This window comes from Notamacropus eugenii, chromosome 2 (genome assembly GCF_028372415.1).
Source record: "Notamacropus eugenii isolate mMacEug1 chromosome 2, mMacEug1.pri_v2, whole genome shotgun sequence".
In the NCBI taxonomy this organism is placed as follows: Eukaryota; Metazoa; Chordata; class Mammalia; order Diprotodontia; family Macropodidae; genus Notamacropus; species Notamacropus eugenii.
This window is the reverse complement of record NC_092873.1, coordinates 341,314,460-341,332,903: the sequence shown is the minus strand read 5'-3', so window position 1 is coordinate 341,332,903 and position 18,444 is coordinate 341,314,460. Positions and strand designations below refer to the sequence as shown.

General features: G+C 44.7%; 1 protein-coding gene across 9 annotated transcripts; it reads left to right on the top strand.

The window, feature by feature from the left end:
* The first annotated feature begins 1,987 nt into the window (after nt 1-1,987).
* SLC25A19 (solute carrier family 25 member 19) lies at nt 1,988-17,599 on the top strand. 9 transcript variants are annotated; one of them, XM_072645668.1, is made up of 9 exons: nt 2,121-2,219; nt 4,062-4,147; nt 5,068-5,237; nt 5,405-5,560; nt 6,327-6,497; nt 8,574-8,757; nt 9,316-9,446; nt 15,592-15,711; nt 17,438-17,599. In XM_072645668.1, exons 3-9 carry the CDS (start codon nt 5,106-5,108, stop codon nt 17,447-17,449), a joined length of 906 nt encoding a protein of 301 aa, XP_072501769.1. In that variant the 5' UTR covers nt 2,121-2,219; nt 4,062-4,147; nt 5,068-5,105; the 3' UTR covers nt 17,450-17,599. The 9 variants fall into 9 exon arrangements, with proteins under 9 accessions (XP_072501767.1, XP_072501763.1, XP_072501765.1 ...); XM_072645667.1 differs by having other exon boundaries at nt 2,179-2,269; XM_072645666.1 differs by lacking the exon at nt 4,062-4,147 and having other exon boundaries at nt 1,988-2,219.
* The last annotated feature ends 845 nt before the right edge of the window (nt 17,600-18,444 follow it).

The following is an 18,444-nucleotide window of genomic DNA, read 5'->3' as shown; positions in this document are numbered from 1 at the left end:
AACCCCATCAGAACGCTGAAGCCAGATTGCAAATGGCTTTGAATGTCAAACAGAAGGGTTTGGATTGGATCTCAGAGATTTCTGGGAGCCACTGGAGTTTACTGAACAGAAGAGTGATTATGGTCTTTTGCTGCTCTAGAATTTGTTTAGAGTAATTTTTTACGGGTATTGTATGGGCTATAGGGTCAGAGCTAGAGCAGGTCCATCCTACTCTGCCATCTGTGCTCTGCCCCCTGATTATGGTCTTTTGACCAGTGCTTTAGGATGATCACTTGGCAGGTATGTAGAAGATGAATTGGAGAGAGGAAAAATTGAGGCAAGAAGACCAACTAGGAGGCAACTGTGTGCCACAAATGGGTAGAGCTCCAAGCCTGGAGTCAGGAAGACTTGAGTTTAAATCCAACCTCATACAATTACAAGCTTTGACTTTGAGCAAGTTATTTAACCTCTGCTTGCCTAAGTTTCCTCGGTTGCTAAAGGGGGATAATAATAGCACCTACTTCCTAGAGTTGTTTTGAGGATCATCCCTTATTTATGCGCCAGTGCTTAGCACATTGTTGTTCAATTGGGTCCAACTCTTTGCGGCCCCATTTGGGATTTTCTTGGCAAAGAAACTGGGGTGGTTTGCATTTCCTTCTCCTTTTCCTCATTTTAAAGATGAGGAAACTAAGACAAACAGGGTTAAGTGACTTGCCTAGGGCCAGCTAATAAATATCGAAGGCCAGATTTGAACTCAGGAAGATGAGTCTTCCTGACTCCATGTCTGGCACTCTATCCACAGCACCATCTAGCTGCCCCCTGTCTGATACATAGTAGGCTCTTAATAAATACTGGTTCCATTGTACACAGTAACAGCCACAGTGTGCTATGACTGACTTGACAGAGATAGACTTTCTCAGCAATGCAAGGTCCTAAAACAATTCCAAAGGATTCATGATGGAAAATGCCATCCATATCCAGAGAAAAAACGTTGGAGTCTGGATGCAGAGCGAAACAGACTTTTCTTTTTTATTTTGTTTTTTCTTTCTCATGGTTCCTCCATTGGTTCTAATTCTTCTATACAGCATGACTAATGTGAAAATATGTTTAATAGCAATGTATAGGTAGAGCCTTATCAGATTGCATGCCATCTTGGAGAGGGGGGAGAGAACTGAGGTGGAGAAAATTTGAAACTTGTGAAAGTGAAAGTTGAAAACTAACAATAAATAAATTAAAAAAAATAAATACTGGTTGCCTTCTCCCTCTTCCTTATTGCCATGGTCCTGGTGAGAGGTGATAAGAACCTGAATTAGAGTGATGGTAGACCTACAGAGTAGAGAGATTTACTGGGGATACATTGTAAGAGATGAAAGTGACAAGACTCAGCAATTGACTAGATATGTGGAATGAATGAGAAAGGGTGACTCAGGCAGGAGGTGAATCTGGGTCGGTGGAAGAATGGAGGCGTCCTGGCCAGCAACAGGAAAGATGGGAGGAAGGGGGGCTTGGAAGGCATGAAATGAGTTATGTTTCGGACGCTTGAGTTTGATCCGTCTATGGGGTGAGGTCTCCAGTTTTAAACGTCCAACAGGCAATTGGTGATGAGAGAAACTGGGAGTGTGCAAGTCCAGTCAGTAAGGATTTATTAAGCGCCTACTATATGCCTGGCACAGTGCTAAACTCTGGAGATACAAAGAAAGGTAAACACATGGTCCTACTCTCCTGGAAAGCACAGTCTAACGGAGGAGATAAACGTGCAAGCAACTACGTACAAACTGCACACCTATTTCCAATTTGTAGCAAAAATCTTTTTTCTTCTAAATCTGGTTTCTTTCAGGCATTCTGCCATTTTGCAAGCCGCCTTTTGTCACTTAACCTCTCACCTAGAGCTCGACCCTCGCCCCTCTCCGCCCCCAGAAGCTGGAGGCACTGACCACTAGGTAGCAGCGAGGGTACCGCCCTCAGGAGTACGGAAACGCACGTCCTAGACGGGACTACATCTCCCAGGAAGCTTTGCGTCGTTGGGGGGGGGGGGTGTGGAAAGGAGAAAGACCGGATCCTTATCCAAATCCCGCGGAGCCTATTGGGGGAGGCGGGACTTGAGGCCCTTCCGTCGGAACTCGGCCGTTTGCCGAAAGGGCGGAGAGAACCGAGAGCGAGGCGGAGAGTAACCCGCTGTAATTGGACCGGAGGCCCGCCAGTCACGACGGAGCGCCCAGGTTTTTGCCGGGAGACGCCAGGTAAGGGAAAAAGACTGGAGTACCGAACCGGGCTGTACCTGCTGAGCCAAGTGAGTGACCCTCCGACCTCTGTCCACTCCCCGCTGCCCCCACTGCCTCTGGCACTTTTGGGAAAACGGGCCTGGGAGAAGATCCCAGCGAGCAGGTGACCTGTGGCCGTGTGTCCTCACCTGTCCGACCCTGCGCATGCATGTCCACCTGGCGGGGCGGGGCGCCTCGCGCAGTGCCTGTGCGATTTTCCGTGGTCCTTTGAGGCTTTGCAAAGCGCTTTTCCAACGTGCTCCCCCTGGGTCTCCAGGACACCGTTGTTGTCCTCCTTTCACTGATGAGGAAACCGAGACCAAAGGTGAAGTGACTTCGGGGCATCGGGGTGAACTGAGGTCTTCCCAACACCAGGCCCAGCCCTCTGCTCTGTGCCAGCGGGTGGTCTAAGCAGCGGGAGGGGAACTGGCAGGAGTCAGCACGCACACATCCACGTCCAGACACACATCGGTGTGTCCATCCACGCTCGGACACTCGCAAGGACGTTCCTAGTCAGACACACGCATGGACGTGCTCATGCTCAGACCAACACGGGCACACACGGAGATGGGTCCGCACTCCAGTGTGTATACACACAGAGCCTGAGAAGGGCACACACTCCCGTCCAGAGGTGTTGACACACAGACACACACACATCAGAATGCACTTGGACACACAGACGCAAGAGGAGCCTCCCCAAAGGGCTCTGGCCCCCAGGCAGGAGCCTGGTGTCTTTAGATGGGTCACTGTCCTTGCCCTTGAAGGAGAGGCTGGGCCCACATGGCCCCTGTGGCCAGGCAGTGGCTTTCTCTACCCATTGTGACCTTGAGAGGTCTCTCTTCTCACTTGTACCCTTCACATTCTGTCCTTTCACAGGGAACTTCAGGAATCTAAAATCACTTTATTTGGAGACATTAGGAAAGATACCTTGGCCTAGCATTGGAGGAAGGCATTATCATTTTGGATCCCTCTGAAACTATGACAAAGACCTTCACAAGTAGAAGCCTATAGTTCTCAAGATTGCAGTAAAATGCCAATTTCTTGCTAGGAGTGGTAGGTAAAATTGTTTTGAGGTTGTTGAAGGAAAGAAAAAAAATTGAAAAGAAAGCAGTAAAAAAAAAAAAAAGGAATGGATGGAAAGAGCTCTGGGTTTGGAGTCAGTAAAACAGATTAGAACCCCAGGCTATAGAGGGTGTCCCAAGAATCTTAGTGCAGTTTTAAGCTAGGACTTTGAAGGTGCGCTGTATAATTACAGGCAAATTCACTTAATCCCTCTAAGATTCAATTTCTTCCTCTATTGAAAGGAGAAAAAAAATGCCTGTAATATTTACCTCACTGGGTTGTTATGAACATAAAATTTAAAATACTTTGCAAACCTTTGAGGTGATGAGGTTCAGACTCTGGGAACTTCCTTGAGCTCCCCTGGAATCTCCTCATTTAACCTGGCTTTTCATACTCAAATCTAATCTTCCCTTCAAACCCTCCCTAGTCTGATATCTCCTGATAGCCTCCAGCTGTTTCCAGCCTTTGACCCTCCTTGGATTCCCTCCTTGGACTTCTCCTCAAGACCCTTCCTAAACCCCTCCTCCCATCACCCTGGACTACTAGACCACCCCCCAGATCCCTCCTATACTCTTTTCTGTATTTAGTTCCACCTTGCTTCCATGAAGGTGCTCAGATTCAATCCAGCTCAGACTCTGTCTATCTGGGATTCTATTTGGCCTGCTTGTGAATACAAGCATCATAAATGCTTAGGCTCCTTAAGAGGCAACCCCATTTGGCGAATCTTTAATAAACTTTGTTTTCTTTGACTTTACGAAGGCTTCAGTCGAATTCATTCGTGCACGACCCGGACCATCGGTATTTTGGGGTCCCCCATCACCCCTCAACTTCTTCAAAGGCACCATGTAAATATTGCCTCCTATTATGTAAAATTCTAAGATGAGAATAGAAAACTTAATAATAATTTGTCCAAGTTGGACTGTGTGTGAAGGGGAGGGGAGAATGGAGGAAAAATAATTTTATTTCAGTGGGAAATGGACAAGGACAAGTCAGTTAGATGGAGCACTGGGCCTAGAGTCAGGAAGACCTGAGTTTGTCTGACCTCATACACCCATGAGCTGTGTGACCTTGTGTAAGTCACTTCACCTGTGATTGGCTGAGTGTCCTGAACTGTATAAAATAGAATAATTATAGCATCTACCTGGAAGGGTTGTTATGAGGATCGAGGGCTTAGCACATTGTCTGGCATGTAGTAGGTGCTTAATAAATGCTTATTACTTTACCTTTCTGTTCCTAGATGCATAGAATAAAGCAGAGAAATGAATTATATGAGCTCACAAAGTAATCCCTAGTGCTTGGCACATAGTAAGCACTTAATAAATGCCTGTATATTGATTAGGCTTTTTTAGAGAGGAGGGAGATGAATCTTATCTGGAACTTCAAGTCTTTGAAAGTTGTCTGGGGCACTGAGAGATTTACTTACCTGTGGTCATACAGCCAATGTGACCTTCAAAACACTGTGCTAGACTACCTTTCAGGCCAGGGCTTGTTACTGGAAAACCCCAAGTCCGGGTGGTGTTAATGCCCCTTGTGACTCTCCACTGTTTTATAAGGTTCCCTGAGTGCTGGACACTGTTTACAAGAAAACGCAGTCCTTGTATAATAGACTCACATTCTAAATGGCATCCCAGGTTTTTGTTTTGTTCTTACCTTTGGACACCTGCCAGAAATTTGGCAGCACACCCAGATTCCCTCCAGAAAGCTACTTAGTGAACAATCACCGACCAAGCTGTTTCTGTTTTTTCCACCTCTTTCTTGCCTTTAGATTAATACGGATGGACATTGTACGTGAGAAAGGCAGGGATGGTCGGTTATGACCCCAAAACAAATGGGAAGAAAAATTCCAAGATAGGTGTTGCAGTAGCTGGGTCTGCCTCTGGACTTGTTACTCGGGCTTTGATCAGCCCCTTGGATGTCATCAAAATTCGTTTTCAGGTAACTTTCTTTTTGCTATATGTTGGGTGGGTATACAAGTTTAGTTCCCCTTATAAAAGTAGTTTGTGATACTTGGAACTGGAACTGTCTCTTCAAAACTGTCTCTTTCCTGAAAAGTCTTTTTCACCTGTCCCCTCTCCCCTTTGTCTCTGTCCTTGGGTTTATAGCTTCAGGTCGAGCACCTGTCATCCAGTGACCCACATGCAAAATATTATGGGATAATACAGGCAGCAAGGCAGATCCTGAAGGAGGAAGGCCTAACAGCATTTTGGAAAGGACATATTCCAGCCCAGATTCTCTCCATAGGCTATGGAGCTGTCCAAGTAAGTAGCAAGGAACAGGCCAGTAAGCTGCAGTAGCTTAATGAAGGAGGATAGAGATGAGTCAAGAAGGCAGTTCCCCTTAGGGGACTGCCTCAAAAAGGGTAGGAATGATTTTATCAGTGTTTTCTGTTTGTCTTATATGAAATTCTTTCAGGAAATAGAAAGCATATTCAGAATGAGCTTTGAAGAATAGCATCTCCCCTTCCACTGTGCAACCACCAACCACCATCAGATATATATACTTAAGTAGCTCCAGTGTGCTATAGATTACACAGCATAGAATGGATGTGGTGTCACATCTCCTGCGGATAGTACCTGAATATATTAGGAATAACTCCATTCGCATAGTACTTTTCAAGGTGTTTTCACAAACATTTTAATGGAGTTTCCCAGTGAAGCAGGTAAAGCAGCAGATATTAATCATCCTTCTTGGAAAGAGGAGAACACTGAAAAACAGGTTAAGTGATTTACTCAAATGAGTTAATGATATGTGCTAGATTAGAGCCCCAGGTGTCCTGCTTCCTCAACCACATCCCTTTCTCCTTTGCCACCCTGCATTCTCAGTTCAATATTCATTGAACGTGGTTGGCTCTGCAGTTCTTCCTCCGAGGTTCTGCTGCATAGCACCATTTGGAAAGTAACAGGTGAAGGGGCATTAATTTTCTCTAAGTACCCAGGGTGATGCCCGTGTTGGGCTCATGATAGCATTTGTGATAGTGAGGCTCGGTCACATCCCTCATACTTAGTGCGTCTCTTTCACTTACAGTTTGTGACCTTTGAGCTCCTGACTGAAGTGGCCCACAGAACTATGTGGTATGACACAGGTGACTTCTCAGTGCATTTTGTGTGTGGTGGCTTCTCTGCCTGTGCTGCCACTCTTGCAGTGCAGCCTGTTGATGTTCTCCGAACTCGGTTTGCAGCTCAGGGTGAGCCTAAGGTAAGTGGTCAGGGGTCAGAGAGAAACAGAATCTCTGATGAAATGTCAAACTATATGGAATGCTTTTGCTTAGAGAAAAGACTTAAAAGGACCCTGGCAACTGTCTTCAGTATATCAATAAGTATTTATAGATGACCCAGTCACACAGAGCACTATAAAAATCTTAGCATTTGGCAGACTTTACATAAATAGCCGTCTTTTCGAAAAGGGTTTTGTAATTGAATTTGTGTAAATAAAATTCTATTTTAAATGCAACAGAAATGAGCTATTTCTTAAAAATTAAATTACATTTATTTCAATTTACAGAAATCTATTTTCTATCCCTCCTGAACCTTCTACCACCCCCCACTGGGGAAAAAAACAAACCCTGTAACAAATGTGTATAATCAAGCGAAACTGATTACTCTATTGGCCATGTCCAAAAAATATTTCTCATTCTGTATCCTGAGTCCATCACTTCTCTGTCAGGAGATACTAGCATTTCTTACTTATTCTCTGGAATCATGGCTGATCATTGCATTGATCAGAAGGCTTTCTTACTGCATTAATTTTAAGTCTTTTGATGGTATTTGTCTTTGCACTGTTGTTATTGTGCAAATTGTTCTAGTTTGGTTCACTGGGAGTGTTCACTCTCTTGTGAATCTGGTAATTTAAGTGATTGATTCCTAAGTCCTCCATTTTATCAGTGAGTATTCGTTTATTTATCCAATACCTCCTGTATGAAAAGTACAATGTTGGGTGCTGTGATGAATACCAACACGGAACAATCCTAGACCTTGCCTTTATGGAGGTGCCCGACCATCTGGGGAGGCTAAGTTGTATGATACTGATTGTGATTACAGTCAGAGCTCACGGAAGTGAGAAGTCATTGTGAGGTGGCAGGACATGAGCATACGAAAGGTTGTGTGAGGAGATTCTCCATCTCCACAGAGGACAGAATCTGGGGCAGGCCTTAGTTTTACATCTGTAGCTACAATGAGTTGGATTAGATTTAATGAAGAACTTGTAGAGTGAAATGGGCATTCAAAATGTGAAAGAGGCATCATCGTATGTAAGGTTTTCTTCCTGCTTAAACTTAATAGTAACAAAAAAGCAATGTGAATGGTCCAGAGAAGTGATGAGGAAATGGACCTTCCTTACTTGTCTGTTTTCTTTGTTATGAAGAAAGCTCTGAAGGTGGGTGGTGGAGTAGTTTTGGAAATGATTGTTTTGTAAAAACATCACAATGTGCATCAAAAGAGGCCTCGATAAAATTTGTGGAACCTACATAACCACAAAACCCAAACTTCTTAGGTTTAAAACTATCTAGATACTTTAACAAACCAGTAACTTTCTGGAGTTCTTTAAAAATAACATCCATGTTTTGCATGACAACACATGTATAATTTGTATTAAATTGCTTGCCTCTTTAATGAGGGGGGTGGGAGGAAGGGAGGGAGAGAATTTGGAACTCAAAATTTTAAAAATGAATGCTAAAAACTTTATACATGTAATTGGAGGAAAAGAATAAAAAAAGAATAGCCTCCATGCCCATGAATTTTACCTTGCCTGGGTAACCTGCCTGCCTGAGGCATTGGGCAATCCACATGAGATTTTCAAATTGTCCTAGCATCAGGACAATTTGTGACTTAATTTTAATGAATCATGTTTAAGTAGAAAGTGAAGGAAGCAGGCAAACAGTGGAAAACCTTACGGATCTCCCTTATATCATCCACATTGTCAATCTCCATGCCTTGGATATCCCTGGAGTATTTTCTTTGGCAGTTTGGCTGACCTTGATAGCAGAAATGATGTACTTACTAGTTATGTCATTACCTGGGGATCAGGGGAATAAAGCCCACAGAGGCAGTGTCATATAATGGGCATTGGATTTGAGGTCAGGAAGACCTGACTTGGCTTCATATCTTGCCTCAGACACATACTAGCTGTGTGATCCTAGGCAAATCCCTTAATGTATCTATGCCTAAAAGTGAAATTGAAGGGTTGAGCTTGATAGCTTCTAAGATCCCATCCAGCTCTAAACCTAAGATTTATTGACCTTACGAGTTCACCAGAATCACCTGTGCATACATGCAGATCTACAGAAATCTCCGTCATGGTGTGATGATGATGTACAAGAATGAAGGCCCGTTGGCTTTCTACAGAGGCTTGCCACCCACTTTGATTGCCATCTTCCCCTATGCGGGGTTCCAGTTCTCCTTTTATAGCGCCCTGAAGCAGGTGTACGAATGGGCCGTTCCAGTTGATGGAAAGAAAAATGGTGAGTACAGGAGGCAGCCTTGTCAATGAGTGTGTGTCCCCTGACACTCCTGTGTTGGCCCATGGGGAGATGGGAGTGACCTTGTGAACCTGGTGCATGTGACAGGTATATGTCTTTACCAGCCCACTAGATTTGCTCACCCCTCACTCTGAACTCATCCCTGAGGTCTTGCTGGCCACCTCTGTTCTCCCTCCTGAGGCTATCAGTGAGCTGGTTCTACCGAAGCCTCCCTTGCCCACTTTCTGATTTCTTTCATCCCCATACTTGAATTTCTTTGTGTAATTAGAGTAACCTCATTTGACCTTTGGTGGAAATTTTTTGAGGGAAGGAATGTCTCCTATCCTAACATCAGCAGGAGCTAATCTGCAGTTAATTATTATTCTTGTAGAAATTGGCCGCTCTTCCCATTTCTCTACTTGAACAAAATCCTTTCTCGTGACTAAAGAAGACTTTTAGGATTTGTTCTTCTGAGGTGTTCTGAGGTCCCTCTCCAGGATGAAGACCTCAGAATGCACTTTTTTCTTTTTCTTCTCTTCCCACCCTCCATTTTTGTTGCAGCAAACCTCAAAAATCTGCTGTGTGGCAGTGGAGCGGGGGTCATCAGCAAGACTCTTACATATCCCCTGGACCTCTTTAAGAAGAGGCTACAAGTGGGTGGCTTTGAGAAAGCCCGGGAACCCTTTGGACAGGTGAGAAATGCTCTCAGTGGGGATCCAGGGGAGTGATGTGATCAAATATTCTAATTAATAAGGAATACTCACCTGGCAATGATGGGGATAGGATGGATTTACGGAATAAGCCTGGAGGCAAGGATATGATGACAGCAGTAATGGGCAGGAAATAATGAGGGCCTGAATGAGGGTGCTGACAGCAGGAATGGAAAGGAGGGGATGGATGTAAGGGATGGTCCTGAGGTTGAATCCACAGAACTTGGGGAATGATTAGATGTAGAACCTTCTGCTGTGACCCTAATGCCTTAGTGAGAAGTGAGGAGCTTACCTGACTCAAGCAGTGGCAACTCTCTTCTGCTCACATTTAAACGACCTGATGTTGTTACCAACCCAGCACTTTGTGGTCCCATGGACCAAGCAAAGCTCTCATGAGGATGATGGGAGGGCTCCCAGAAGTGCGGGTGGTAGATGTTTGTCAGTAAGGTACATGGACACAGAGGAAGGACAGACCCCACAGTCTGCCCCAGGGACCCTACCTGCTCTGGTCAGGGTTATTGAAGGCATGGGCATTTCCTCAAATTGCCATAGGCTTCACTCCGATAGTTTAATCCTGATTCATAGGCAGACTGGACATAACAGTTTCTCCCTGCTCAGACTTATTGCATATTGCCTGGAACTCTCTATTTTCCTTCTTTGACACTCTTATCATCATCTTTTTCTATCATCATTATTTGTGTTTGGCCTTTTCCCCCTATTAACCTGGAAGCTTTTTGAGGGCAGTACCTTTGACTTATCTGTCTCTACATCCATGAACATTACCTTGCACATACGTGATGCTTAATCCTTTTTTTTGTTTGATTGAGAAAAAAAGGATTGTTGCCCTTTTGTGGCCTGGAGTTGACCCTGATTTCCCAGAGGTTATGGAAGCTCTTGGTAGTCTAGGTCTCCAAGTGGGAAAGGTTTTGAGCATGGGCCCAATGAGAGGTACTCTGTAATCTGATGACCAGCCTCAATTAGCTAGGGAAACCTGTCACATTAACTACAGCCTCATTTCTCAGCTACAAGGACTCTCAGAGACCATCTCTAAATCAAGGCATTGTATTCAGTGTTGATAAAGGGAGTATTTCTGCCATGAAATATTCATTTCTCCCATGAAATAAATGATAGATTCTTGAAGTACTGATAAAAGAATTAAATAAACGCTTTCCTTAAAAGGGGAGTTTAAACATGCCTAGGTGAAATTAAAAGGAACTCTTTTATTAAAGCCTTGTAGTCTGTACTTCACTCCCTAATATATATTTTCTGTTCAATTTCTTCTTTGCACAGACATTTCTTGATCACCTACTATGTGCAAGCCCTTATTCTAGATACTGTAGGAGATACTAAGCATCTACCTCCAGAGGGCTGATGATCTAGTAGGTGATATAATCCATCATCAGACATTTATGAAGTATGTGGTGCTATATGCCAGGCATTGTGGTAGGCAGGAAGGTACAAAGACAAAAATGAAGTAGTCCCTACTTTTGTTCCATAGGGTAAGAAATGTGTATAAATATACAGACAGTTCTTCTTTTACATAAAAATTCACATTATCCAGATTTGACTTTATATAAAGAATTCTGAAAGAAATCTGCATTCCAAAAAAACACCTATGTTAACTTTATAGTAGAGTGCACTCTCTCTCTCACCATTCTATCACTCTGTTCCCTACTTCCCCAAAAGTTAAAAAGAAAACCCTCCAAGTGAAAGCAGAAGAGTGGATGTGCAGAGAGACCACCATTACCACTATATTAGGGGCTTGATTTGAGGCTTCCAGCACCAAGAGAGGAGACCTTTGACTCGCTTTGCCCATCTACCTGCATTCCTGGCTTCTGTGTGTCATCTGTCCTCTTCTACATGTCTGTCCCAAGCATGTTCTTGGTTCCAGCCAGGTCCTCATGTGGATGGCCCCACCCCTGCATGTTCTTGCTTTCCTGACCCTGGCCCCATGTGTCCGTGTACCTCCTCCCTCCATGAGCTAGAAGCCTCCTTCCTGCCTTCCTCCCTTTTTTCCATTACAGCTTTCCATTATGTAAACGTTTGTATTATGTAAAAATTGCTTTATGGAGAAATCGTAAAAAGGTCCACTGTAAGTCTTCACAGAATAAGTACAGTGTAGTTTGCAGGAGGAGATCTTGACCTTATGTAGGAGATTGTATTTGAGCTCAGCTTTGAAAGAAAGAAGAGGTTCTGAGATGTGTGGGTGAGGAAGGAGAACATGGGCAAGGGATGGCTTGTGGACAAGCATGGTAATGGGAGATGGAATGTGATGCATTAGGAACAACACAGCCAGTCTGGCTTGTCTGAATAGTGTGTGAAAAGCCTGGAAAGGCAAGCTGGAGCCAGGTTGGTTTTAAATGTGAAACATAATAGTTTGTCGTTTCCTCTTGAGGTAATAGGGAGCTGCAGGAGCCTGTTGAGCAAGGGAGTAACATCATCAGGCCTGTGTTATGGCAGCTGTATGGAGGATGAATTAGAGAGAGGGAAAGCTTGAGGCAAGAAGACCACTTTGGAGGTTATTATTCTCTAGTCATTTAAGAGATGACAAGGGCTCAAAGTAAGGCGCTGGTGCTTGTGTGCAGAGAGAAGAGCATTATTGTGAATGATAGTATGGAGGGAGAAACAAGATTTTGCAGCTGATCGGATACGTGTGGTTAGGGAGAGGGAGGAGTTGAAGGTGACTCTGAGGTTGTGAGAAGGCACGCAAGTGACTCAGTAGATAGAGCCCTGGGCCTGGAGTTAGGAAGATCTAAGTTCATATCCAGCCACAGATACTTACTAGCTGTGTGACTGGGCAAGTCACCTAACTTCTGTTTGCCTGATCTACTGGAGAAGGGCATAACAAACCACTCCAGTATCTTTGCCAGGAAAACCCCATGGACAGTCCTGATGTGCTGTAGTACATAGGGTCACACAGAGTCAAACAGGACCGACTGAATAACAGCAGCAAGCAGGTTGTGAACCTGGTGCCTGGAAAGATGATGGTGTCCTCAGCAAAAAGGGGAGGGCAGACTGAGCTGTGTTTTGTAGGTGCTTCTGGGACACCCAGCTTGAAATGTTGTAGGGCAGTGGTGATGCAGAGTTGGAACTCAAGAGAAAGACTAGGGCTGGATATGTGGATCTGAGAGTCATCTGTTTAGACATGATCACTGCACCCAGGAGTGCTAATGAGATCATCAGAACAGAGAACACGTGACAGTGACACCCTCCACGTATACCCATGTACATTAGGTATGGGTTTGTATATGGCAACAGATGTACCTGGGGATATGATATATACCCATAGAAAGTGGAGTATAGATGATGATCCAGCAAAGGTTCCTAAGGAGGAGGAGTCAGACAAGTGGGGGGAGAAAGTATAGGGTCCTGAAAACCTTATGAGGAGAGAGGATCCAGAAGAGGGTAGTGTCAGCTGATAAAGAAGTTGAAGGACTGAGAAAAGGCCATTGGATTTGATAATTAAGTGATTGTTAATAACTTGAGATAAAGCAGTTTTAGTCAAGTGATGAAATCTAAAGTCAGATTGCAAAGGCTTGAGGAGTTGGGGGACAGGAAGTAGAGGTAATGAGCATAGGCAAAATTTTTTCAGGCAGTTTTGTTTTTGAAAGGGAAGAGAGATGTAGGACAATAGCTTGAGGAAATGGTAGGGCCAAGTGAGGATTTTTCAAGGATAGAGAAAGCCTAAGAATGTAGGTAGTGGGGGTATAAGCCAATAGGCAGGGAGAGATGGAAGATTAGAGGGAAAGAAGGGATAATTTGAGGAACAGACCATCAGATAAAATGGAAGGAGACAATTAAAAGTACAAATATTGGGGCTAGCCCTTATCTTGGAGAAAGGCTATCTCTTCATCTGACTCGTATAAAGATGGAGGGAACAGGAGATGATGTTAAGGGGTTCTGAGATGTGGCAAAAGGAAAATGAGGCTTTTTCAGGGGCCTTGACTGGAGTTCTCTGGGTGGATCTGATCCTACAAGGCAAATGGCTTTTTTCTCCTGAGTAAAGTATGAAGGGAGGTCTTCTTCTGAGAGGATGAGGGAAGAGAATGGTGTAGGAGAGGCCTGAAAAGAGAAGGTTTGAGGCATGTGGAATGTGATAGACAATAAATAAATTAGGGAGAAGGTCAAGGATTGTCTTGCTGTGGTGAGGGCCCAATTGAGATAACAGATTTATAGTGGACCTAGTTGTGTGAATTCCTCTTCATCCAATTGAAAAGCAGCATGTAATTTAGTTCTTCATGAGAGGTGCATACAAAAAGGCTGAGGAAGGTCAGAAGAGGGAGATAGCACTTCCAACTAGAGAAATCTTTGTGAAAGAGGGGGAAGTCAGGTTAGGACCTGAAGGATGAATAGGGTTTCAGTAAACAAAGTATGGTGGGGGGATCGTGTGAGATGGAAGCGATGCCACTGGCAAAGACATGGAGGGGAGTGGGTGAGCACAGTATGTGTTGGAAAACCTTGACTAGAGCATTTTGACTGGAGCTGTGGGTGGGGAAGGGAGGCAGTAATTAAAGATCAGGATAGAAAGATAGATTGAGTCTAAATTGTGGTGGAATTGGAGGGTGGAGGTGGGACCAAAGAGGAGAAAAACATGATCAGAGATGTTCTTGGAGGAGAAAAAGCTGCCACTAGTATGTAGGATGGATTGTGGGGAGAGGCCCTGGATTCAGGGAGACCAAAATAGACCTCAGTGAGAGGTGTTGATTGAAATGAAAAGGACATGGGCTTGAGAAAAATTGGCAACTTGTTGGCTGATCCTTCCTTCTGTCTTAGCCCCCCAGTCATCAAAAGGAATTTGCAGATGGACTTGAGATGAGGCATATGTATCCCCAGCCAGCAGCACCTGAATTTGTTTCCTTGCTCTCCTTGTGTATTACTGTTCAGCAGAGGAAGTCCTGGGCCATTTCTGTTGTAACTTCTTAGTTTTATCACAAAATAAATGCCTATTTCCAGGCATTTTCTGCCACGGAAAGTATATGAATTTATTTATTTAAAAAAGAAAATGACGACAACAGGAAAGCGCGCCTTTGCCTTTCGTGCCTGTGTAGTAGGCCGAGCCTGCTGTTAGAGTAGTAGGCCCAACTGTTGCCAGCTTTGCTTTGAAGCTTTCAAGGAAGGGCACAGCAGCAGTGGGAGCAGCAGACACCAGTGTGGAGGGCGTGAAGAGGTCGGCTGAGTCAGGCAGGGGAGACAGACTTCCTGCTTCTGCATCCTGTTATAGCAGCAGGGATGTCATTACAAAATGCTCATCCTGGTGCTTAGGGGCCTTGACCAGAGTTCTCTGGATGGATCTGATCCCAAAAGGCCAAGAAAGACCGGGCGTGTAGGGTTAAATGTTGTGTATCTCTCCCTTGCCCACGTGCTGGTGGTTGGGACAAGAGCTGTCCTGAGGTGCTCCTCCTGACATCAGTGACCCCCTCTCCTTGGCAGGCTCTGTCCAGGCCTCCTGCCTCTTGCACTCTTCTCACCAGATCTTCTGAGATGTCCTGTTGGTTATAAATTATGTGTCTCTGTCATATAGACTGTCTGTCTCAGTCAATATCTCACTTTGGCCTGATTGGTTACCCCACTCCCCTTTTTTCTTTTTTTGTTCTTTATCACAAGGAACAGCTCTCTGTGGGGAAAGAAGGAAGGAGGATATTGGTGAATGAAAGTGATATAAAACCAAAAGAGCAATCTTTTTTTCTTTTTTCAAGAGGGGAAAAATAAGGTGTCCTGTCTGGGATACTTACAGGAATGGAGTAGCTCATTTCATCTCAGAATTTTGAGGCACTTTGGTGAGATCTGACTAAACCAGGGGCAGGGAACCTGCAGCCTTGAAGCCATCTATGGTCCTCAAAGCCCTCAAATGTGACCCTTTGACAGAATCCAAACCTCACAGAACAAAACCCTCAAAGGGATTTGGATTGAATTGGGACCGCACTTGAGGACCTAGAGGGCCACAGGTGACCTTGAGGCTGCAGGTTCCCCACCCTTGGACTCTATCATTTGAAAGAGGAAGAATGGGATGCTTCTGACTCCATGCTGCCCAAGGGGTGGAATCCTGGGGGTCCCAAACATGGTACCACAGCCTGACTTCTCCATTCCTCCCCAGCTGCTCACAGTTTCATGTGTTTTTCTTCTCTAGGTTCGAAAGTATGAGGGCTTCCTGGACTGTGTCCGGAAGATTTTCCAAGAAGAGGGCACCCAGGGCTTCTTCAAAGGCCTCAGTCCTAGCTTGCTGAAGTCTGCTATGTCCACGGGCCTTGTATTCTTCTGGTATGAGTTATTCTGTCACCTCCTCAGCTGTAGGAGCACCTTGGACAGCAGCAGACAGGGCGAGTGAGCCGAGATCATGGACTTCAGGGGACTCCAAAATAGAAGTAAACCTGTCTCCTTGGTGCACTGTGGGGTGCCCTTTCATCCATTTACTCCAAGCCATTAACTCTGAACACCTGAGAGGGTGACAGCTCCCATCTCCACTCAGTCTGTATTATGTTGCCAACAGGGGAACTGCCTTTGGGTTTCTAGGAAAAGCTTGGGGGTTGATATATGATTTGGCTTTTACTTTCTCCCATTAGCTCAATGGATACAAAGAGGGCCTGACCTTTTTTTTTTTTTTTAACACTAGACACCTGAAAAGACAAGGTGCTATATCTACACCCTCCCCAGACTGAACTTTGAGCAGTTTTAGTCATCAGAACTTAGAGTCAAAATTATATTCCTTGGTTCAGTCTTCTCTCCTTCCTGCCCACATACCTAATTGCTTTTATCTCCCAAGCCACCTCCACAATTTCTGTAGTTTATTTTTTCTCTCTCTATGGCTGGAAGGAAGAAATTATTGTGTCTTCAGCCATTCTAAAGTTAGGCTGAAGGTACAGAGGTTAAAGGCAGTCTCCACCTTCTCCAAACCCCGTATTCTGAACATTTATTATTATCCATTGTAGCTCTCATCCCCCCAAAGCAGCTTTACTTTTTGTATTTTAAGGAGAATCAGTGCCAAATTGAGTGACCTCCCATGTCCCAAGCTGCCCAGACCTTGATGTCTAGGCAGAGACACATTTTGAGTGTTCTCTCTGCATGGACCAGACTGTTCACTGAAATCCTCCTCTTATGGTTGCTGGGCTGTGGGAACAAGTTTTCTATGGGGAGCAAAAGATGACAGGTACTTGAACAAAGTGTTGGTGAGCAGATGGGTGTGGAAGGGGAGAGGAGGAGGGATGGAACCTCCCCAGGATTTCATTTTCCCTTTCTCACTGGATATACTAAACACTCCCTAAAATAACACTTTCAAGGAAATTTGGGTAAGCAGAGGCTGCTGCTCCTCTGTGGTGTTCAGATTTGACTCTGAAGATACCAAAGTGGTGACCGATCATGGACCCATGCCTACCGTGTGATCCGCATGGGCCCTGTTGTTAAGCTTAGCAGAGATGATTTCTCACAGTGATCTGGTAAGGGCAGGGTTCACAGCTCTGCCCTGGTGAGTACAGGGAAACCCACAGTTGATATTTATTTACAATCACAGGAAATGTCAGTTGAGTGTGTGGGAGGTGGGAAGAGCTGAGGCCAACCACAGCAGCCAGACCCCTTGCCTTCACCCATGTTCATGCTCCTCAAGATGTTCTAGGGCCTAAGCCCCAGAGCCTGGCTGAGCAGTGAGAGAACCCAACCCAAATGAGGATTGTTTTGCTTTTTTCTCAGTACTGGAGTTTTAAATTAGAGGGTGCCAGAAAGACTGCCTTGATCTGCAGAACCTGGGAAAGGGGCCTTATTTGTCCCTGGTGCTGCCTCTGAGGTACCAGCTGCAGAATATGCACTGACCTTAATAAATACCTTCAAATCTTGAGGGATGACAGCTAACAGGGTGGTCTTTAATAACTGATTTATAATTTGTTTTATGAAATCTGTCTCAGGCTTATGACTGCACACTCAGTAGTGTTGGAGGGTGGGAAACTTTACTTTCCAGAAAACCTTTTCCTATACTCTGGATGCAGTTATGTGAGTGAACAGAAGCTGATGTAGAAAGCTTTCACATCATGGCCTCCAAGTCTTTGCCTTTGGGGCTTCTGGGAAGGCAGCTTCCTGAATGTATTTTATACACTTCCAGAAAGTCAAGGCATCTGTGCTCAAACACAATAAAATTCTATTCTCGCCAACTTGGCTGTTTTGCTTTTTTCTACTGACTAAAAAAATCCCAGTCTCTTCTCTCCTTTCTGATGTCTAAAAAAGAGCTTAGCCTGTCTTCTTCCTCCCTCGTAGAAAGAAACTTCATCTGCCATCAGGCATTCCTTGTTGTCTGGGCTTCTGGCAAGAGGCATAGACATCTCCATCCTCCTCTAGCCTAGAGTTAAGCTAATAAAGGCCGTAGTTTGAGTAGTAAACAAAGCACTTTTCCACATAATTATAGCGTACGAGTGTGTAGTACTTCATAGACCGTGGGCTCTTTCCTTTCCAACAGACCTGTGAGATAGGTAGTGAGACTACATATGCATGAGGTTTGGATATATACACAGATGTGTGTGGATGTGTATATCTCTCTGTATGTATGTAGTTTGGGTGTGAAGGTCTCAAAAGTCTCTTTCACCTCTCAGTCTGTGTTTCTGTGAAACCATTTTACGGGGGACAAAACGTTCGTAGAGGTTGTGCCTTGTCGGGAGTCGGAACCCAGTGGTTCTGGAAGGAGAGGAAGCTTTAAGATCCAGCTTTAGGGGATCCTGAAGTTCCCTGTGCACCACATGGGGTATCCCAAAAGTCTTAGTGCCGTTTTTGATGACTTTTGAGACTGCTTGTATATCAATCAAGATGCTGGGGCCACCGGGTAAGGATTTAGCCTGAGGAATCCACTCAGTCCATTATCCTGTGGGGTTCGGCCCAGATCTGGCCGAGGTCGGCGTGGATCTTTGGGTAGACTTAGGGGGTGGGGGTTCATGAACTGGGCTGGGGAGGAAATCTGTTTTTCACCAACCTTCAATATAGCATTTCCTTCAGTGGTTTTGAAAGT